General features: G+C 38.6%; 1 protein-coding gene across 7 annotated transcripts in view; it reads right to left on the reverse strand.

The window, feature by feature from the left end:
• dennd4c (DENN/MADD domain containing 4C) overlaps window positions 1-18,591 on the reverse strand; it is a 193,019-nt gene that overhangs the window by 35,087 nt on the left and 139,341 nt on the right. For 3 of the 7 annotated variants that reach the window (XM_084691291.1, XM_084691290.1, XM_084691294.1), the window contains exons 23-27: window positions 16,822-17,014; window positions 13,428-13,534; window positions 9,985-10,160; window positions 9,326-9,499; window positions 209-392 (exon numbers count right to left, since the gene is read on the reverse strand). In XM_084691291.1, coding sequence (XP_084547417.1) covers window positions 209-392; window positions 9,326-9,499; window positions 9,985-10,160; window positions 13,428-13,534; window positions 16,822-17,014 — 834 coding nt within the window. The remainder of the gene's footprint in view (window positions 1-208; window positions 393-9,325; window positions 9,500-9,984; window positions 10,161-13,427; window positions 13,535-16,821; window positions 17,015-18,591) is intronic. The other 4 variants (XM_084691292.1, XR_014746727.1, XM_084691295.1 and 1 more) reach the window with 4 other exon arrangements.

Here is an 18,591-nt window from a genome sequence, read left to right on the forward strand (position 1 = left end):
GTCTGCAAGCACGCACAAGTCCGCCTTGCGCAACCCCACCAGCGACTCCAGAGAAGGGGCCTCAAAGAAAGTAGGGACCGCAGACTCGGCTAAGGCCGAAGGCAAGCACACCCCAATTACGGACTAATCACAAGGCAACTGAGGATGGAATGGGTAGGGGAGGCATTACATGTGACAGGAATATCATGAAATAATGTAAGACACTTACACAGACCTCATGCAGTCTACTGGGTAGACTTCTGGTGGAAACGCTGTGTCCAGGTCTCTGAGCTGAGTCTAGGCTCTGCAGGAAACCACCCACACTATTACTGCGAGTCAGTGAACTTTCATGCTTTCCTTTCTGAACTTCCAGCAGGCCCAGGGGGTCCAGCTGCAATGACTCCTGTAGAACACTAGTATAACAAAAGAGATGCAAAAATTAAGACAAAAGTAAAACATAGGAAATGCAAATCAATATCAAATTCAGTTTAATCATTTGAGTTAAATTCTACAACCTAGGAACAAACTAAACTGGTTAGACATGCGACAGTCTCCATTCCCAAACAGCAGAGCTGGCTGGACAGCCCACAATTAAATAAATTGTTGTTTGTGGACTACAGTTTTTGAATGCCTGACAGGTCATTGCTGCGTACTGTAATGTAACATTACAGCGGTCAAGCGCTGTGCTGACAATCAAGAAAGTGGCTGCACCTGCGAAAGGGAGTGTCGGGAGGTGTTTAAAAGGGAGAGGATCAATAGGGGAGGTTGTTGGTCCAGGGGCCGTTGTGGTAGACATCACTGAAGTGTAGCAAACTGTACGCAACATGGGGGTGGCTGCGTTCGCAGGCCATTTAGGGCTGCCGGTGCGAAGACAGCAAGGGGGGACAGGGCGAGGTTCCTGGCAGGTTAGGGTGACATAGATAGCGGGGCAATAGGCGTACCCTTGTCTGCTCCCAGCCTGTGGAGGAGGCTCTCCTGCTGTTCTTGGAGCGGCCTCACAAAGCACAGACCCCAGGGGAGGGTCTCAACCCCCTGGAGAGTTAAGTATAGTGTTTTTAATATCTACCTATTGTCCGTTCTGTGTAAGCTACCACACACGGGTAGTTTTAGGTAAGCCACGATTTTAAAGTGTAGAGCAGAGAACTACAGTACCGCGGGAGGCAACTGCGCACCCGTACGACAGAGATACCCTGCCAGCGGTCCCGAGACACGTGTGACGTTGCGGTGAAGTGTGGGCGTGATAGCACCGTGAGGCCATTGCGTGCTGTGCCCTAAGGGGATCTGAGCGTGGGGGTGTGACACGTGTGCCGTGCCCCGTAGGGGTGTTTATATAAGAGGGTCTGTCCAAGCAACTGACACCTTGGTTGGCCCGGTGGGGGTTTCTATGTGCGGGTGCTCTAATTTGTGTGCTGGAATATCTGTGTGCCTGGCCCCATGCTGTACCTTGTTTTATGAATTGCAATAAAGTAACCTTGTTGTACCCTGAGTGTTCCCTATCCTCTGTTCAGCTGTGTACTCGCACTAGCCTGGAATGACTATCTACCCTCCATAGCGGAAGCAAGGTTTATTACAATAGCACACTCTACCATACCGTTTTTTTTTTTTTTTTCTCTTTTCCAAGCGACTTGGTTATTGCCACTGGAACTGCCATGGGGCATTTGTGAGTAGGTTTAATAGATGTCAGTTTTAGTATTAAAATACAACACATTCCCGATACTTCCAAATTCTACCGCATACAGGACTTGTGCATTACTGTGCAAATCTAAAATGTATTATATGTTAATTTTGAAATTTGAATGGTAACAGTATATATCACAATATTATTTTTCTTAACATTTCTTGTCAGCTAGTTTACCGAACTCTGAATTGGATAGAGTACAGCAGGTGTCAGTCACATAAGTTAAATTTTCCAACTTTTGCAGTGCTTTTCCATGGAAAAATAGATAATATGTAGCCTAACTTTCAACAGTATGCTTATGGGATCACAAGAAAACTTAGCTCAATATTTGAATTGGGCTAGATAACAAACTATTACACTGCTGAATACTCAATTCTGTTGGCCTACAATAATTATTTTACTATGTCAATAATGCAATAAACTCACCTGGCATCTTTGCTTACATGGCTACACAATCCATGCTACATTATCCATGCATTTTTTTATACGTTCAAGTCTTTGTAGGCTACATGTTGAACGTTGTTTCATAAAACCAAAGGGTAAGCCTGAAAACAATTGCGTAAGATTGCTTGCTATGTTTGTTTAGATTGATTGTGATATTTGCGTTAAAGCTCCGTAGGTAATTTTATGTTGTGAAAATCCATACCATAGGCCAAATTCATACCGGTATATTTCTATACCATTCATACCGCCCACCCCTACTTCAATTCATTAATGACAACCATGACTGTTAAGATATCAAATTTAAACTGCCGCTGACTATGTGTGGGAAAGGGAATCTTTTCTCATTAATATATTATTATTCAGTACACTGGCATTGGTAACCATCTGTAGTGGGCAATCAAATGTCCATCATTTGTTTTTGGGGAGGAATATGGGAAGAATTTGATCACCTCAGAAAAGTGTTTCCAGCGTTGTTAATGGTGTTAGCAATCAAAGATTGAAAAAAAGAAAAAAGTAAAGGAACTTTTGGAGTGTCATGCTGAGACACTATTGTCACTGGGTATACGTCGGCAGTAGTCATGGCCAAAAATATTGGCAGTGACATAAATGTGTTTTGCAAAGTTTGCCACTTCTGTATCTGAAGAACATTTTTCACATTTATATGCAAGTACATTACATCTACACAATTCTACCTTGTACATTTGTATCTTTTGTAGTATTTGTATTTTCATATTGTAATTTAGCAACTTATATTTTATTTCTGGCAACTTATATGTATTAGGGCTCCTCCGGTAGGAGGAAAACTTTTGTTTTTGTTAGTATTCCTATTATTATATTTCTCCGCTAAATGGCCCAATAGCTCAAAAAGTCCTGGACCCGATTTTTTCCAATTTGGCCCAATGATTCAACAGGTCACTCATTAATCCCAGACGGCTAGTGGCCCATGTACGCCCATAGGTGGCGCTATAAAACACGCCCAACATCTACGTGATTTCCCCAGCGCCCCATTACTCCAAAATGCCTGAAAATTGGTATACATGCTTTATTTCTCATGGGGAACAAAAAAGCCCCAGGACCCATAAGGTCCGCCATGATAGATTTTGCTGTACAGTCCAAATTTGGTACAACCTTCAAAACCCTTTTAATCATAAACCATAGACCCAATCGACTTGAAATTAGTTACAGATGTGTAGAATACATGTCTTTACATAGGGTGACATGGAATAAGAAATGCAATACAAAATGGCTGAAAGAAGTGTATTTATGTAAATGTCCAAATTGCCTCAATATCTTTGTGTTAATAAATCAAATATAATTTTGACTATTTTTCAAACCTAATAGTGTTCAAGACGACATCACTCTGAAATACCATAAACAATTTCACCTTGGTATGTCAATATATGATTGAATTCGATTGAATTGCTCCACAGTGCGCGCGCTCCAAATTCTCACAGACTCATCCTGCCCCTTGACACTAGGGTGACCACTTTACGTTGTGTCGCACAGCATTTTCACCCCTGTTCCGCACGTACATATTGAAAATGCTGTGCTATACAGCGCAAAGAGGAACAGGTGGTCAACCTGCCAGCAGTGTTCCCTGAGAACCTTGCCTCTTAGAATCTAACAAAAATCTACTGAATCCTGTGTGGTATTCTTAAAGTTAGTGGTAGTTCGACGCAAGTTGCATTTCATTTAAATTGTGGCTCAATATTGGGGATAATATTTCCACAATCTGCTGAGCTTGGGCTGAGCTTGGGGTGTTGCCTAAGTTGAATGCTTTTTGGGCCTACTAAGTCCTGGACGAGCAGATCTGTCACGATCAGCATTTGGAACTTTCATCTACTCCTGGTACATCCTGGTAAGACACATCATGCCACCTAAAAATGCTAAAACATCTCCCTGTGAGGAGAATGCTGTTGTCACGATGAGTGTACTCTCCCAGTTAATGGAGCAGCAGAGAGGGATCTACAAAGATATGTTATTGCAGCAGCAAGATAACTTCAAATGTTTCATTCAGCTGATCATGGATGGAACGAACAAAAGATTGGATGGTGTTATCAGAGATGTACAGGAGCTGAAGACCAGCTTGGAATTTACCCAATCAAAGTTTCAAGAGGAGAAGATGGGATGCACTGAGATTAAGTCAAGGATAAAGGCATTTGAGACAAAAATCACTACTTCCAAGCAGGAATTGGATACCATGTTCAACAAGCTTGAATACATGGAAAACCAGAGCAGGAGAGCAAATATTTTAATCGATGGGATTGCTGACGAGAAAGGAGAGAATTGGTGTGAGTCTGAGAAAAAGGTGCGTGAAATGTTTGCAAAAAACTTGGGCTTGGATGGAACGGACATGGACATTGAGCGTGCCCAGAGACTCGGTCAGTTTCAGGAGAGGGGAAGGCCAAGGAAAATTATTGTTAAACTTCTTTGCATTAAAGATAGAGAGCTGATTCTTTCTGCTGCCAAGAAATTAAAGGGCACTAAGATCTACATTAACGAAGATTTCTCGGAAGCTGTGCAACTAAGGAGAAAAGAGTTGTGGCCGAAGATGAAAGCTGCGCGAGAGAGGGGGGATAGAGCGAGTTTGAGGTATGATAAATTGATCATCACCCCAAGGGAGGGACAAAGTCAGTTATTATCCTAATTAGCACTAAAGCTCAATTTCATATATGTTTGGGTACATGTATGTGTGTCCGTGTGCAGCACTTGTATGTTTGTAGCCTATTTGATGAAGATATAATAACTTAGTGTACAAGATATTTAACTAGATTATAGTATAGGATGTATCTACTTTCCAAAGAAGATGACCAGTATAAATAAACTACCTAAAGGTTTAATACTAGCGCATATTAATATATGTAGTCTAAGGAACAAAATTCAAGACCTGTCGTTATTTTTGGAACAAAACAAAATAGACATACTTATGATTTCTGAAACTCATCTGGATCACTTCATGGACAATTCAGATGTTGATATAGGGGGCTTTCAATTTATAGAAAAGATCGAAACAGGTTTGGAGGTGGTGTGGCCATTTATGTACGGGATCATTTCCCGGTTAAATTGAGACACGACTAAATGGTGGATACTGTTGAAGTGTTATGGTTACAGGTACATCTTCCAAATGTTAAAACGATAATACTTGGTTGTTATTATAGGCCACCTAGTGCCAGGATAGAGTATGTAAATGGGTTATGTAACATGCTAGACAAGGTGACAGAGGAAAACAGAGAGCTATACTGGCTGGGTGATCTAAATATTGATTGGCTGTCAGATAATTGTCCTCTGAAGATTAGGATTAAAACCACGACAGACACCTGCGGTTTATCTCAATTAATGGATCAACCAACAAGGGTAGCTAGTAACAAAACAGGATCCCTGACATCAAAATGTATTGATCATATATACACCAATAATCCTGATATGTGTTCTACACCTATTTCTCTAACAGTTGGCTTTAGCGATCATAACTGTATTGCTGTCTCCAGGAGAACTAAGCTACCTAGAGCCTGTCCTAAAATAATTATGAAAAGATTTTATAGGGTATGTAGCGAGGAGAGCTTTCTAAATGAATTGGATAATATAGAATGGAATTCGATTAGTGATATTAATGATGTGGAAGCATCCCTTAATTTACTTATGTCTTGTTTTATGAGAATTGTTAACATTCACGCCCCACACAGTCAGAATCACTGTTTACAGGCAAAGGGCGATGTGTATATTGACCAGTTTAGAGCTAAATACTCTTGTCAGAGCCTGGAATCGAGCCAAATGTTTGCATGGCCGGGTATCCATCAGTTCAACACATTTGGATTCAAGTTCAAGTGATGCCACTGCATTTCACAGTCAAAACTGTAGTATATGTCAAGTGTAGATGTAAAAAGCTTCATTTTTCACAACTGACATGGATCCTTTCTTCACTTTTACAGGTCTGGAGGGTCATGCAGATGTTGACACTCAGTTTCTGAGTTGGTGCATGTCAGTTTAGGTAAAGGTTGTCTTTTAAACCTTTAGGTTTAAAAATAATTCAGATTTGATTGGAACTCTCTCTTTTATACATTTATAGTTGGATTTGACATTTAACAGCCATTTAATTCATTAAGCAAGTTGTTTAACTCAAACAACCATAACACAGTACATATGGTATACAAAGCTGCTAGCCTGACGTTGTCATACTCATAATTCTAGTCAAAATATGAGTCTGAAAACTCTCCGTTGGCCTGTGACTACAGGGCGTGTTTCAACCGAACTCGTAAAACAAATGCCTCTACGCTCAATTGGATAGACCTACAACCAATCAGAGCAAGGTAATATGTTGTTTGTTGAAAACAAATTCAATCCAAGGGCTCTTTCGTGACGTTGTTGATTACGTTACTGTTGATCATCTGTCCATCATCGTATAAAGCCCGCCCTGGCAATTTCATTGGTCCGCCCAGATCCTGGTTTTATGTAGTTGTTCCCAATACGAGACCCTCCAGATCCAACTTCCCGACCAAATTTTTTTGTAGGCGGGGAGAAGTTGGGCTGGCAGCCAGGCTACAAAGCTGCAGTCAGATTTGGAGAAATTGTTAACTTGGATGTTATCTTGCCATATACATGGGGTCTTGATGATGATGCGCACGCAGCTTCAAAGCAGAAAGACGCGTTCCATTTCAGGAGACTCTGAGACCTTAGCGCGTCACTAGCATCTCGTCATATCACGCAGTCGGAGCACAGCTAGATCATCAGCGTCAGCGATCTTGGGTACCCAGCATGCAGTGTGAAAAACGCCAAAACTTATGGAAAATAGTTTGGTTACAACAGCTATGCAAGGGTTTTCAGTTGTTGCGTTCGTTCAGTTAGATATATTGTTGTTTGTTAGTTAAAATAATCTTGTTGGTCACTCTGAGAGTGCATGTTGTGTGGTTTAATTGGAAACAAGAGTCGGCTATTGTACATCAATGTCCGCAAGGAGTTGATCATGGGCTGTGCCATAAACCTTTTGCCAATGAGGCTATCCTTGATCGTAAGTTGACTGTGGTTCTGGAAAGCAATCTTCAAGCCATCTTTGAGAAATTCTGGAAACAGTGTTGTGAGCAATGTGTTTTGACTGTGAGAGGCAATTTTTGGTTGTCAGTTAAACCTCATGCGTCCGCTACAGCATTTCTGCTTTGGCGTGACTTGCGCTGGGAGGGAGGTAAACGGCATGGATTGGGATAGTGTGCGGGCAGGTGTATTTTTATATAGGGTGAAATGGAATGTGAAATGTAATACTAAATATCTGAAAGGGGTGTATTTATGTAAATGTCCACATTGCCTCAATATCTTTGTGTCAATAAATCAAATATCATTTTGACTAATGGTTTTCAAACCTTATTGGGTTCAAGATGACATCACTCTGAAGTACCATCAACAATTTCACGTTGGCATGTAAAAATATGATTGAATTTGAGTAGTTTAAAATTTGGCTGAATCTAACAACTCTTACCACAGAAGAAACAGCTTACTTTTTTATACAGTAACGGAACATGATAATATTCAACACTGAGAATAGCTCAATGGACTGGGACAGTGACCGGAAAAGTATAAGGTTGTAGGTTTGAATCCAGCAGCAGTCTTTTAGCCTGTCTTAAATTTGAATATCTGTTTAGTTAAACAGGATGACATAATTATGAAATACCATGTGCAATTTCATGCAATTACACTTTGAAATGTCAATCGTTTCTTAACCTTTGTCCCAAAGCTGACCACTAATACTCTGCCCTTTCTACTCATACATTCTCAACAGTTGGTGTGTAGCATAGAAGATAGAGAGGCTGCCTTGTAACCTATGCTCATGAGTTCAAATCACCATTCAGCCTATTGTAGTTGACCCTACATGAAGTAGTTTTGCTCTCTTGTTGTCCAACTCTTGACCTTCTACAATGTACATTTTTATAATATTTTGCCATTTTGCGGAGGAACCCGCATCGCTGCTTGCAGCTATATTTTTATTGTACATTTTTATTTAAGTCTAATTCCACTTAGTACTGCTAGTTTATGTACCCTTAGTATAGATAGTCCACATATTTTAATTTTTGGTTCCTATATGTTTATTGTATGCACCTTCCTGTCAAAGTAAATTCCTTGTCGGTGCAAACTTTCATGGCAAATAAATCCCTTTCTGATTCTGATTCTGAGGTATACTGGATTTATTCTTATTTTCATGTCCTCAGCATTGCATACACTTTAAAGGCTTTTATTGGCAACAAAAATTAAATACATGCAAAGTCCGTTGGTTCTCAAACTATGGTACGCGTACCACTGGTGGTACGTGTGCCCCCTTCTAGTGGTACGCGGAAGAATCTTAGAAATATTTAAATACCTTAACCATGATTAAATTGAAATGTAATTGTACAAAGTTTTGCTTTCCCTATAATATTTTTGTTTCTAAACAAAAATAAAGGTTGGCCCACGCAACTACCTGATGGTTCTCAGGTAGTGGCTCATGCAAACATCCACGATAATTACTATGTGTACTACGATGACATCAAATTTCACTTTTATTACTTTAAATAATTTGCATAAAATGTGAAAAACTATTGGATAATTCCGAACCTAAAGTCAGGGTTTTATTAAGTATTTTGCGTTGAACTTATTCACACTTAACTGCCTAGGCAGCCAAATACCCTTATTTTCTTGGTGTTTTATTCAAATACCTTTTTCAATTTAAATTGTCACTTTTTTTCCCTTGAGTCACATTACCCCAGTGTTTTAATATTATTGCCGCAGTACTCACTGAACGAGTGCCCCACTTACATTTTATATCTGAAACGTAGCAGTGTCTCTCACTCAAGATCAAATGAAGCAAATTAAGTACACGTGCTTTAGAGTGGCCTACCTTAATCGATAGGCTAGGCTACTGACCATTTACAATAACTTGTTACGTCAATTATTAATTGGCAGCATTTATGCAATTTTGAACATACTTTATGAGTGGAAGGGGTGTCTTGAAGTAGCCTAACCTTATTGCTTTAGGGGAAATAGGACGAAAATATGTGCAATATTACACTGCAACCTGTTGCCTACACAGGTAAATGTTAATGGAAAATCCAGTCACAGAAATTACTCAACTGTGTTTTACCCGTGTCAGTGTGAAATGGGCAAGATAACTGCTGAAAACATTTAATAATTTTGTTTGTTAGTATGCACCTTAATTATAGCAACTGTTAAGGTACATCTTTCATCAGGAAAATATCTTAATACCTCTTATGAGTTAAGGATTGGCCCTCTGAGGCCTCTGGCTTCTTCCCCGAAAAATCTGTAAAGCTATGGAGGCCTGATGGAGCTACCACCTTGATCTCTGTTGAACCTGTGATTGTTGGGTGGTTGTAGTTGTTGCTGTGTATACTATCCCCTGATGCACTGCTTTTCAAATACCTGGTAGAGGAGATTCAATTGAAAGAAAAAGGGTAAACCATGTACTTGTTATGGATCTAGATCACACTTGGTTTAGATAGAAATAGACAGCTATAAACAGATTCTCCCACTATGAACATTGCTAGATACTTACACATAAGTTAGTCATCCCAACTCCTCAAATATTGTCGCTTGGGCAGACCTCTTTGGCGTCACTATACTGACGGCGGGGGGTGCCTTATTTGTAGTTTTTTGAAGCCTTGGGTTGCATATCAATGTGCAACCCTAGGCGTCAAAAACAGTATAGTGACCCCAAAGTGGTCTGCCCAAGCGTCAATATTTGACGAGTTGGAATGAGACTGAGTTGGTTATTTAATATTTCATATACATAAATTATATTTAAGAAAAGCACATCCAATGACAAAATCAATTACAATAAAAATGTCAAGTCTGAATTTAACTAAATGTAGATTTTATGAGAATAAAAGAAAGAAAGGATGTGTTACCCAGTCGAGGTGCGCAGGTCTTGAAACTCAGCATGGAGCAGTGGCAAGAATGGGGAGGAACAGAAGGGGCATGTGGTGTTGAGGTTTGAATCATCTGCTGTCCAGCCAGCCATTATCTCTTCATCATACACCAAAGCGTCACAGGAGCGACACTGAGAGCAGGTTGATATAAGTACCTACAGCAGACAAATACACCAGGGATTCATTATGAATATCTGTGCCAATTTTGGAAAACACTGGAAAAAATGTGTGGCTTTCTCCTTTTAAATATAATCTAATATGGTAGCCACTTCAATTCAGTTGACATGATAAGTTCATATCAAAAGATATCACGAGATGGAGGAATTACTTTTTGAAGGAAAATATGTCAACCATTAACCAAAACATATTTTGTCTTATTGCAGCTGCTTGGACCCCAATAATAATATGAAAAGGTAGAAACACAATGGGTGCCTACATAGCTTGACTGTTTGGCCTCCAATAATTCTAGCCTGGCATTGCCAGACAAATTTGCAAACACGTATTAGTGTAGAACCACCATTTTTTATTTAACACTAGAAGTGCTGAGCAGGGGTCATATGGAGAAAATAAGAGAATAAGTGAAGAGAACAAAATGTGTGTCTTCCCACTCGATTAAATTCCTGGACCCGACCCTGCTTTCTTGATTTTTCATAGATAGGTGTGTTTCCTTCAAGTTAAATATCCAGAGCCTTTTATTTTTTTTTATCATTGTAATATCTAGAAACATGCAGATATTGAGTTATTATGGAATACGTTCAACAAATTAGATTGTGAACTTGTGTCTATGTTGTAATTTTCTGGGAGATGGTGGTATTAAAAATAGTAGAATTTCAGTAGAACTATATGATACTTTGATAGTTTGCATCTATTTTGTAAATGGTAGGCTAAACCATTTATTAACATTTAGACACGTGAGTTTTAAATATTTCCGACGGTCCCCACAGAGTAAGTTATTTTTCCGAAACGGAAGCAAGCTAGCTTTAGTTAGCTTCCGTTACCTAGTTACCTAGCATAATACTCATAGCAATGACACTACCATGCTAGTGTTACTTGTTAGCCTGCTAATTAGTACATTTTGAAGCCAAACTTAAGCATTTGTGGCATAGTTTTTGTCTATTGGAAAATATATTTTTGGAATGTGGAAATCACGTGTGACATTTTTTCCCATATGGGGGTCAGACTGGCTGGGGGTGTAAGCAATCATGGCAATTATTAAGACAAATTACACAGCTAGCATTAGCATTGTTGTCAAACAACGATGACAGGTTTGCTAGTAACCATCATGAAAAGAAAAAGACAGGGCAAACTTCTTAGCTTACTACGGCTAAAACCTTTAAACCGGTGCCACTGTATAGCAAAAGGCTGGTTATTCCTCAGAGAATTCAAAAGTCCTGCCAGATAATAATCATAGGTTAGGATAGCAGAGTGGCACCTGGGCACATGCCACCCCAGGCCACTCCCTGAACAGGCCCCTACTCATCTTGTCTATGTAATTAACCCTGTAAGACACATTCGCAAAGGCTTGTCAATCCTCACAATGCTATTGATTAGTAAATGTGTTTTGGGTCTGGCCATCTGGCCATTAACTCACACAACCTGCAAAATTTCCCTTCAAGTTAAATATCCAGAGCTATTTTTTTCATTGTAATATCTAGAACACGCAGATATTGAGTTATTATGGAATACGTTCAACAAATTAGATTGTGAGCGTGTGTCTATGTTGTAATTATCTGGGAGATGGTGGTATTAAAAATAGTAGAAGTTCAGTAGAATTATATGATGTCTGTGATGTTTAGTATAGCTTATGTCTGTGTATTCTCTGTGAACATTGAGAATTAATACCAAAACTTATACACAAATACATTATTTTAGAGTTGTAGTATTGAAAACTATCTGTATCTTATTAATAATAATAAATAAATAAACATTGGACTGATCAATGTGTTGCCCAAACAGCTGTAGCTATGTACTTGCATTAGCTAGAAACAAGTTCTGAAAGCTCTGGAATGTTTTGGAAGACTTTCTTTAGTTCAGGGACAGGTATAAATGTTCTGCTAGGTAGTGTTGTCACAAAAACCGGTACAACCCTTCGATATTGTAGGTGACTGTTACAGTCAATGAGTGCTGTTCAGTAACCTATTTTAGTTTTTTGCTTTGGTATGGAAAATGGTATTGATTACAAACCACTGAAATGTTGGTACTGTGACAACACTACTGAGAGGTAACTCAGTAGTTAGAGAAGCAGACTTGTGAACTGCTCATTGCCGGTTCAGAAAATCACTTTTTGTGTTGGGGAAACTTGTTTTTTATGCATGTTAAAAAAAAGATTATTGTTCTCCAAAACATTATTAATTTACTGTGAAATCACATAGCAGCAATATTTGTAAACTAAAGACCTAGTATTAAAACCAAACGGTATTGAGTAGGGATCACAAGCTCTTCTGTGTCAATCTCACATGCACATTCGGCGGTTTACAGCGTTTAACATTTTTAAACCTCCGTAGCCCATTTTATTTGGCTATAGACACTGCCAGAGAACCATTGAATTACACTTAATGAAGCTGGCTCGCAATGAACAAGCTTCTTTAACTTTTGCATTTTTTCCAATATATATACCATACTACCAACCCACCAAATTACCAACACAATGAAGCTAGCGATTGTATGTTTGTGAAAATCACATGTTAGGCTTCATTGGCTAGCTTCATTGGCTAGCCTATCTATGTTCAGACAGCATGATTTGGAAAAGTGGAGCGTGAGTCAGCGAACAAACAATCTTATTAGACAACACGTGAAGTTAGCCCCACACCCAAAGCAAAATATTGGCAAAATAGTTTGTGCTCTGTGAAGTTAAAATGTTCATTTGTCCTGCTGTAATTTTTTTGATATTAAAGAATATGTTATAAGTTATACTGAGGTTCCTCAGACCCCAAACATGCTCCAAATTCACCCAAAACAGTGTTGTTTGTTTGTGCCAATAATAGTAGTATATGTGCTGCTTAATTCTTTTAATGAGACAGATATAGCCACTATCTTACTTTTGTTACATCTGTAACTGTATTGTTAAAAATGTCCTTTTAAAAGCATATTTTGTTTAATCAAATCCAGCGACTATTGCAGAATAGCTGCATTAACTTAATTGGTTAATCCTATCAATGTTGTTTAATCAATTTATCAATTTGAACTGTCACAAACATTCATGCATGCTGTCAGTACAGTGCATCTGAAGAACCAGTGTGGCTCTTCTTGTAGACACACAATATAACTCCAAGATGCTGGTAGTTGTTTTACCAAAGTTCACCCCCCCAAAAAAACTGTGGAAACAAATAACTCATTACGCAACACATCGGATGAAGTAATGTTGCGACTCGATGCTTAAATTAAATTAGGAACATCTGTATGTGTGTGTATGTATCCCTCACCTCCAATGAACAATTTTGGTAGATGCTGGAGGCAGAAGCATGGAATGAGGACCCTTGCGCTAACTTTTGACAGTCTGGACCTCTGTATGATCTTCCTGGTGTTTGATCTAGGGAAAAAAAATGTAGATACACAATCATATCAAAATCATGAGCATACACAGACATCTTCTATGATCTTCTGTGTCCACAAATCATTATGTTTAATGGTGCGTTCACAAATCAGAATATGCCACAGGTGCTGGTAAATCCCTATGTTGTCAATCTTGTGTTGTCAAAAGTTAGTGTTGAAGAAGTCACATCATGTAACTAGAGAGGGTACAATTTCTGGGGAAATTGTAGGGTGTGCTTGCTTGCGTTGGTTGCAGAGGGGTCAGTTTTGTAATGCCATTTTTACAACTGATATTTCTGTATATTTGATATAAAATTGCATAGCCTACTTACTATTTAAAACGATTACATAGATTTAAAAGCACAATTGTTTCTGCTCATTTACAACTCAAAATACTAAGTCCAACTGAAATAGTTGTCTTGTCATTTTCCCTGCAAGAGGGAATGGTGATCAGCAGCCTCATAGTTGAATCAAAACGAATATGTTTGGCAGACCGGAGTAAAAATGTACCTAATCTCTATAACTTTAACGTCATTTTAAGTTTTTCCCTTCTTGTGATATTTTCAGGCATTTAGCTTACTTATATTGCATTCATTCAGTAATAAAAAAAAAAAACTACCTTTGAAGCTTATTCTAACAACGACATTACCGGCAGTAGCTATCTCAGATAGAATCGCGATTCAAATAGTACCATCTTCTAACTGAAAATATGGCCCCAAAAACGTAAATAAGCTTGACATTTATTTAGGGGAAAATCGCTAATTTATAAAAAGCTCGTAGCGATCATTGTCAGTAACTACACCAAATGCGATATAGCCCTCTGTGGAGAAGCTGCCCCGGTAAATTGTACTACTACAGTACAGTACTAGACGGTGTTCGTCTTGGTAGCGATTGCATTGGTTGAATTCGATTTAACGTGTACGGTTTAGGCTGAATTTTTTTTTTCATGAACAGATTGACAAAGTTTAAGTGTCAATGGAAGGTTAGTGGTTTGATAGTCCAGTACATATCCGATATCTGTCCTTCTTGCCAAAGTATGGATCTGTCAAACCACAATCGAAAAAGAAGAATCCTTTATTTTTCTCACTCATGTGGTACACGCAGGTTAGTGGTTCAGATAGTTCCACCTATTGAAAGACTTTTGATTAAAGTTAAGGGTAGTGCCGAACATGTTCTGTCGCCGTTTGACTTCCTCAACAGCTGTGGAGATGTTTTTGTTAGCTACTTTACTAGTGTGTCTTGTGTAGGCTACAGCGTTGCAGTGAGCTACACTGGTTTGAAACCACAGGTAATGATCATTTCACCCACAAATCGTTAACTTGTAATCTAATGTCATAATAAACCCTAAAACGAAAATGGATTTGTGAGGAATGTTTATTTTAACGATTGAAAACAAATGCATCATAGACCACTGTATTATGTGTTGCCCGGGCAACAGAGGCTAATGTCATGATGCTAATGATTCAGTGATATAGTAGACTACTGTTTCCAAAAGTAGATGTACTTCCTTAATAATATCTGCTTATAATGTACATTACACGTCACAATTGTATATCATATTACAAAGTAAAATAAATAATGAATAGTCATTGTAGAGTAAATAGTTCTCTGGACTTTTTGCTTGTGGCTTTTCTGCAGCTGCTTGCAGTAAAGCAGTTAGCCTAGCTATCTCCCAGAAGTTAACAAGCTGCTAAACTAATGTTCTGCAAGAGGTAGTCACGCAAGTTTTTGTGACGTTAGTAACGTTAGTAGTGTCATTGAATGTGGATAGCAAGTTAGCCACCGTTAGCTTCACTTTTCCCCACAAAATCTGAATTTCTACTTAAACCGTGCAACAGAACATAAATAAAAATACAAGCAACTCAATCGCTACCAAGACAAAACTTTTGACACAGACGTTGTCTATGTAGTCCAAATATTTAAGGATCCTTAGGGGCGCGAAAATAAACAATAATAAATATATACGTGAGAGAACAAAGGTTGGGCTCTTACTGAAGGCAAGCACACCCAATAAACAAAATGTTCAAGATCACTGAATGGCTATAATCTGTCAGAAAAGTAGACTTGTAAAGGCAAAAATAAATCCAGGATTTTTCTCTACTAGTTAATTTAAAATGTACCAACATTCAAAGATTCTTCTTCAGCTATTTTTGTTACAGTTGAAAATGTATTGCATATCTTTGAAAGCTTACAATCTGCACTTTCATAATACCTGCTCCAGTCCCATGTATTTACACTTTTATTACAGTTTCCAATTGCCTACCTGCATTGGTTGAAACTGAAGTCACATGTTCAAAACTCTTAACACAGTCTGCATTAGCAACATGCAGGTTGGATTAACAGTTAATCTATCCTCCAAAACTCACTTAAACTGCTAAAAAACTTTCTACATGTCTCAAAAGAAGCTTGATTGACCATAACACTGGCAACAGTTCTCTCTCAGAAAGCATTCTTTGTCACTCATAACACACTAACCTAAAAAATTACAAAGATAATTACAAAGATTACGGACTGTTATGTTTGCAGTTTAAATCATTTTACACAAGAATCAGTATTTCTTGATAGAAAATAATGTTTCATGACACATAACACTTTTTTCCACTTGGAGTCCATACAAGAATGACATAGAAATGCAGCAATTTGCTTCAGTATCGTTTATGTTTTACATATTTTTGTAGATAGTACTGTAATATACGTACTTTTGAAAAATACGAAGTTGAAGCCTACAACCAAATGATCAATGATATTTTAAGTCCTCTACGCATTCTCTCTTTCCCTGCCTCTTTTCTTTCCCCACCTACCTGTCTTCCTTGATCCATGTTTCCAAATGTCCAAATCATTCCAAAGCCGTCTTCTTTGGTCTTTTGGGTTACGAGACTAAAAACGACTAAATCTTCTATTACAATATTAGGTTTGATATATATTAAAATCTGGTTACTGCATAAATGCACAACATTTGCCATAATTATGTTTTGAATGTGCTTTTAACAGTTTTGGTAAATGTTTGTTAGCATTTGAAAATAATTGTTGCAAATACATAGTGTTTTGGAGAACATGGTCAATGCATTTCATGTGAAAGCAATGAAAAACTATTAACAGTTTGGTATGCACACACTTCTGTTTTGCTGACTGTGTTAAGAGTTTGTTAACTGTTAGACTGTGTTGAGAGTGACTTCAGTTTCGACCAATGCATGTAATCAATCGAAACAAACTGTAATAATTGTGTAGCCCAAACATAGTTGTGGTTAGTAATTGTTTTCCTTGTCTCCTGGTTCATCTGATTACATGATTGGTGCGTCCCTCTTCCTGTGTCGCTGCTTCCACTGCTGCTGCCAAGGCTGGTGTTGCTCTGTGTCAGACCATTTGACACCACATTTGGGATGGGGCCACTTTGGGCGGGGTTATCCCCACCACCCCCAGACAGAAGCTGTTCATCCAGTCTGGCTGGGAAGCTTCCACCACCCTGGGATAACTCATCCTCGGAACGGGAATTGATATGTAAAGAAATTAATTGCTATGAAAGTGCAAAAACATTGTGCATAAATGTGTGCGTAAGACATACACGTACAATCAAATTCCCAAAAAAGTTGGGACGCTGTGTAAAATGTAAATAAAAACATAATGCAATGATTTGCTAATCTCATAAACCCATGTTATTCACAATAGAACATAGCAAACATATCAACTGTTTAAACTGAGCCAATGTATCATTTTAAGGAAAAAATAAGGTAATTTTGAATGTGATGGCTGCAACATGTCTCAGAAGTTGGGAGGGGGCAATAAAAGGCAGGAAAAAGGATATGTTATTAAAAAGAAATAGCAAGGAACATTCTGCAACTAACTAGGTTAACTGCAAATGGGTCAGTAACATGATTTGGTTTAAAAACAGTATCTTAGAGAGTCTCTCAGAAGTAAAGATGGGCGGAGGTTCACCAATCTGCAGAAAACTGCATCTACATGTTATGGAACCATTTCAGAATAATGATCCTTAAAGTAAAGTTGCAAAAACTTTGAATATCTCATCATCTACAGCAGTGGTTCCTAGCTTTTTTCATTCCCCTACTTTCACCTAAGAAAATCCCTTACTCTAACCCTTATTTTTGGAAACCGCGTTCTCTTGACTTAAGAGGAGAGGACCATCCAGCTTGTTATCAGTGCTCAGTTCAAAAGCCTGCATCTCTGGTGGTATGGAATGCATTAGGGCCTATATAATGGGTAGCTTGCACATCTGGAAAAGCACCATCAATGCTGAGGTTTTATAGGAACATTGGCTTCCATCCAGACAACATCTTCTTCAGAGAAGGCCTGGCATATTTCAGCAAGACATGCTAAACCACATACTGCATCTGTTACAACAGCATGGCTTCGTAGTAGAAGAGTCCGGGTGCTGAAGTGGCCTGCCTGCAGTCCAGACCTTTCACCAGTTGAAAACATTTGGTGGATCATGAAATGAAAAAAAAAAAAACTGAACTGTTGAGCAGAAAGAATCCTGTATCAGACACAAAAGGGCCAACATTCTTCTCCCACAACTCCAGCAACCGTCTCCTCAGTTTCCAGACATATACAGACTATTAGGCTACGTTCAAACTGCAAGCCTTAATGTTCAATTACGATTTATTTGCCAGATCCGATTTTTTTGGTGGGCTGTTCACATTGTCATTTTGCATCATGGGCACTGCACTATCTATAATTCCAAAAATCTGTGTGTCACTGACATCATTGTGGGCACAGTGCCCTATCTATAATTCCAGAAATCAGTGTGTGTGCCACCAATTTGATCACTGGCACTGTACATTATCTATAGTTCAAACAATCTGTATTTGTATGTTTCACTGACATCTTAATTACCAAGCACTGTGCACTAGTGTGCCTAATATCAGATTCCAGTGTGAACTGGTCGCGGTCCTGAACTAATATGCATGCGCAAAAGAGCAATAACAAACATGTTGACATGCATGGATGTCAGCAAAGTCAGTATTGTCCATTAGGGATGGGCGTGGTTAATCGAATATCCGGATATCCTAAAGTAAGTTAGTATTCGAATACTTTTTTCGA

The sequence above is a fragment of the Hypomesus nipponensis genome, chromosome 25, assembly GCF_054491055.1.
Source record: "Hypomesus nipponensis isolate SF chromosome 25, ASM5449105v1, whole genome shotgun sequence".
NCBI lineage: Eukaryota > Metazoa > Chordata > Actinopteri > Osmeriformes > Osmeridae > Hypomesus > Hypomesus nipponensis.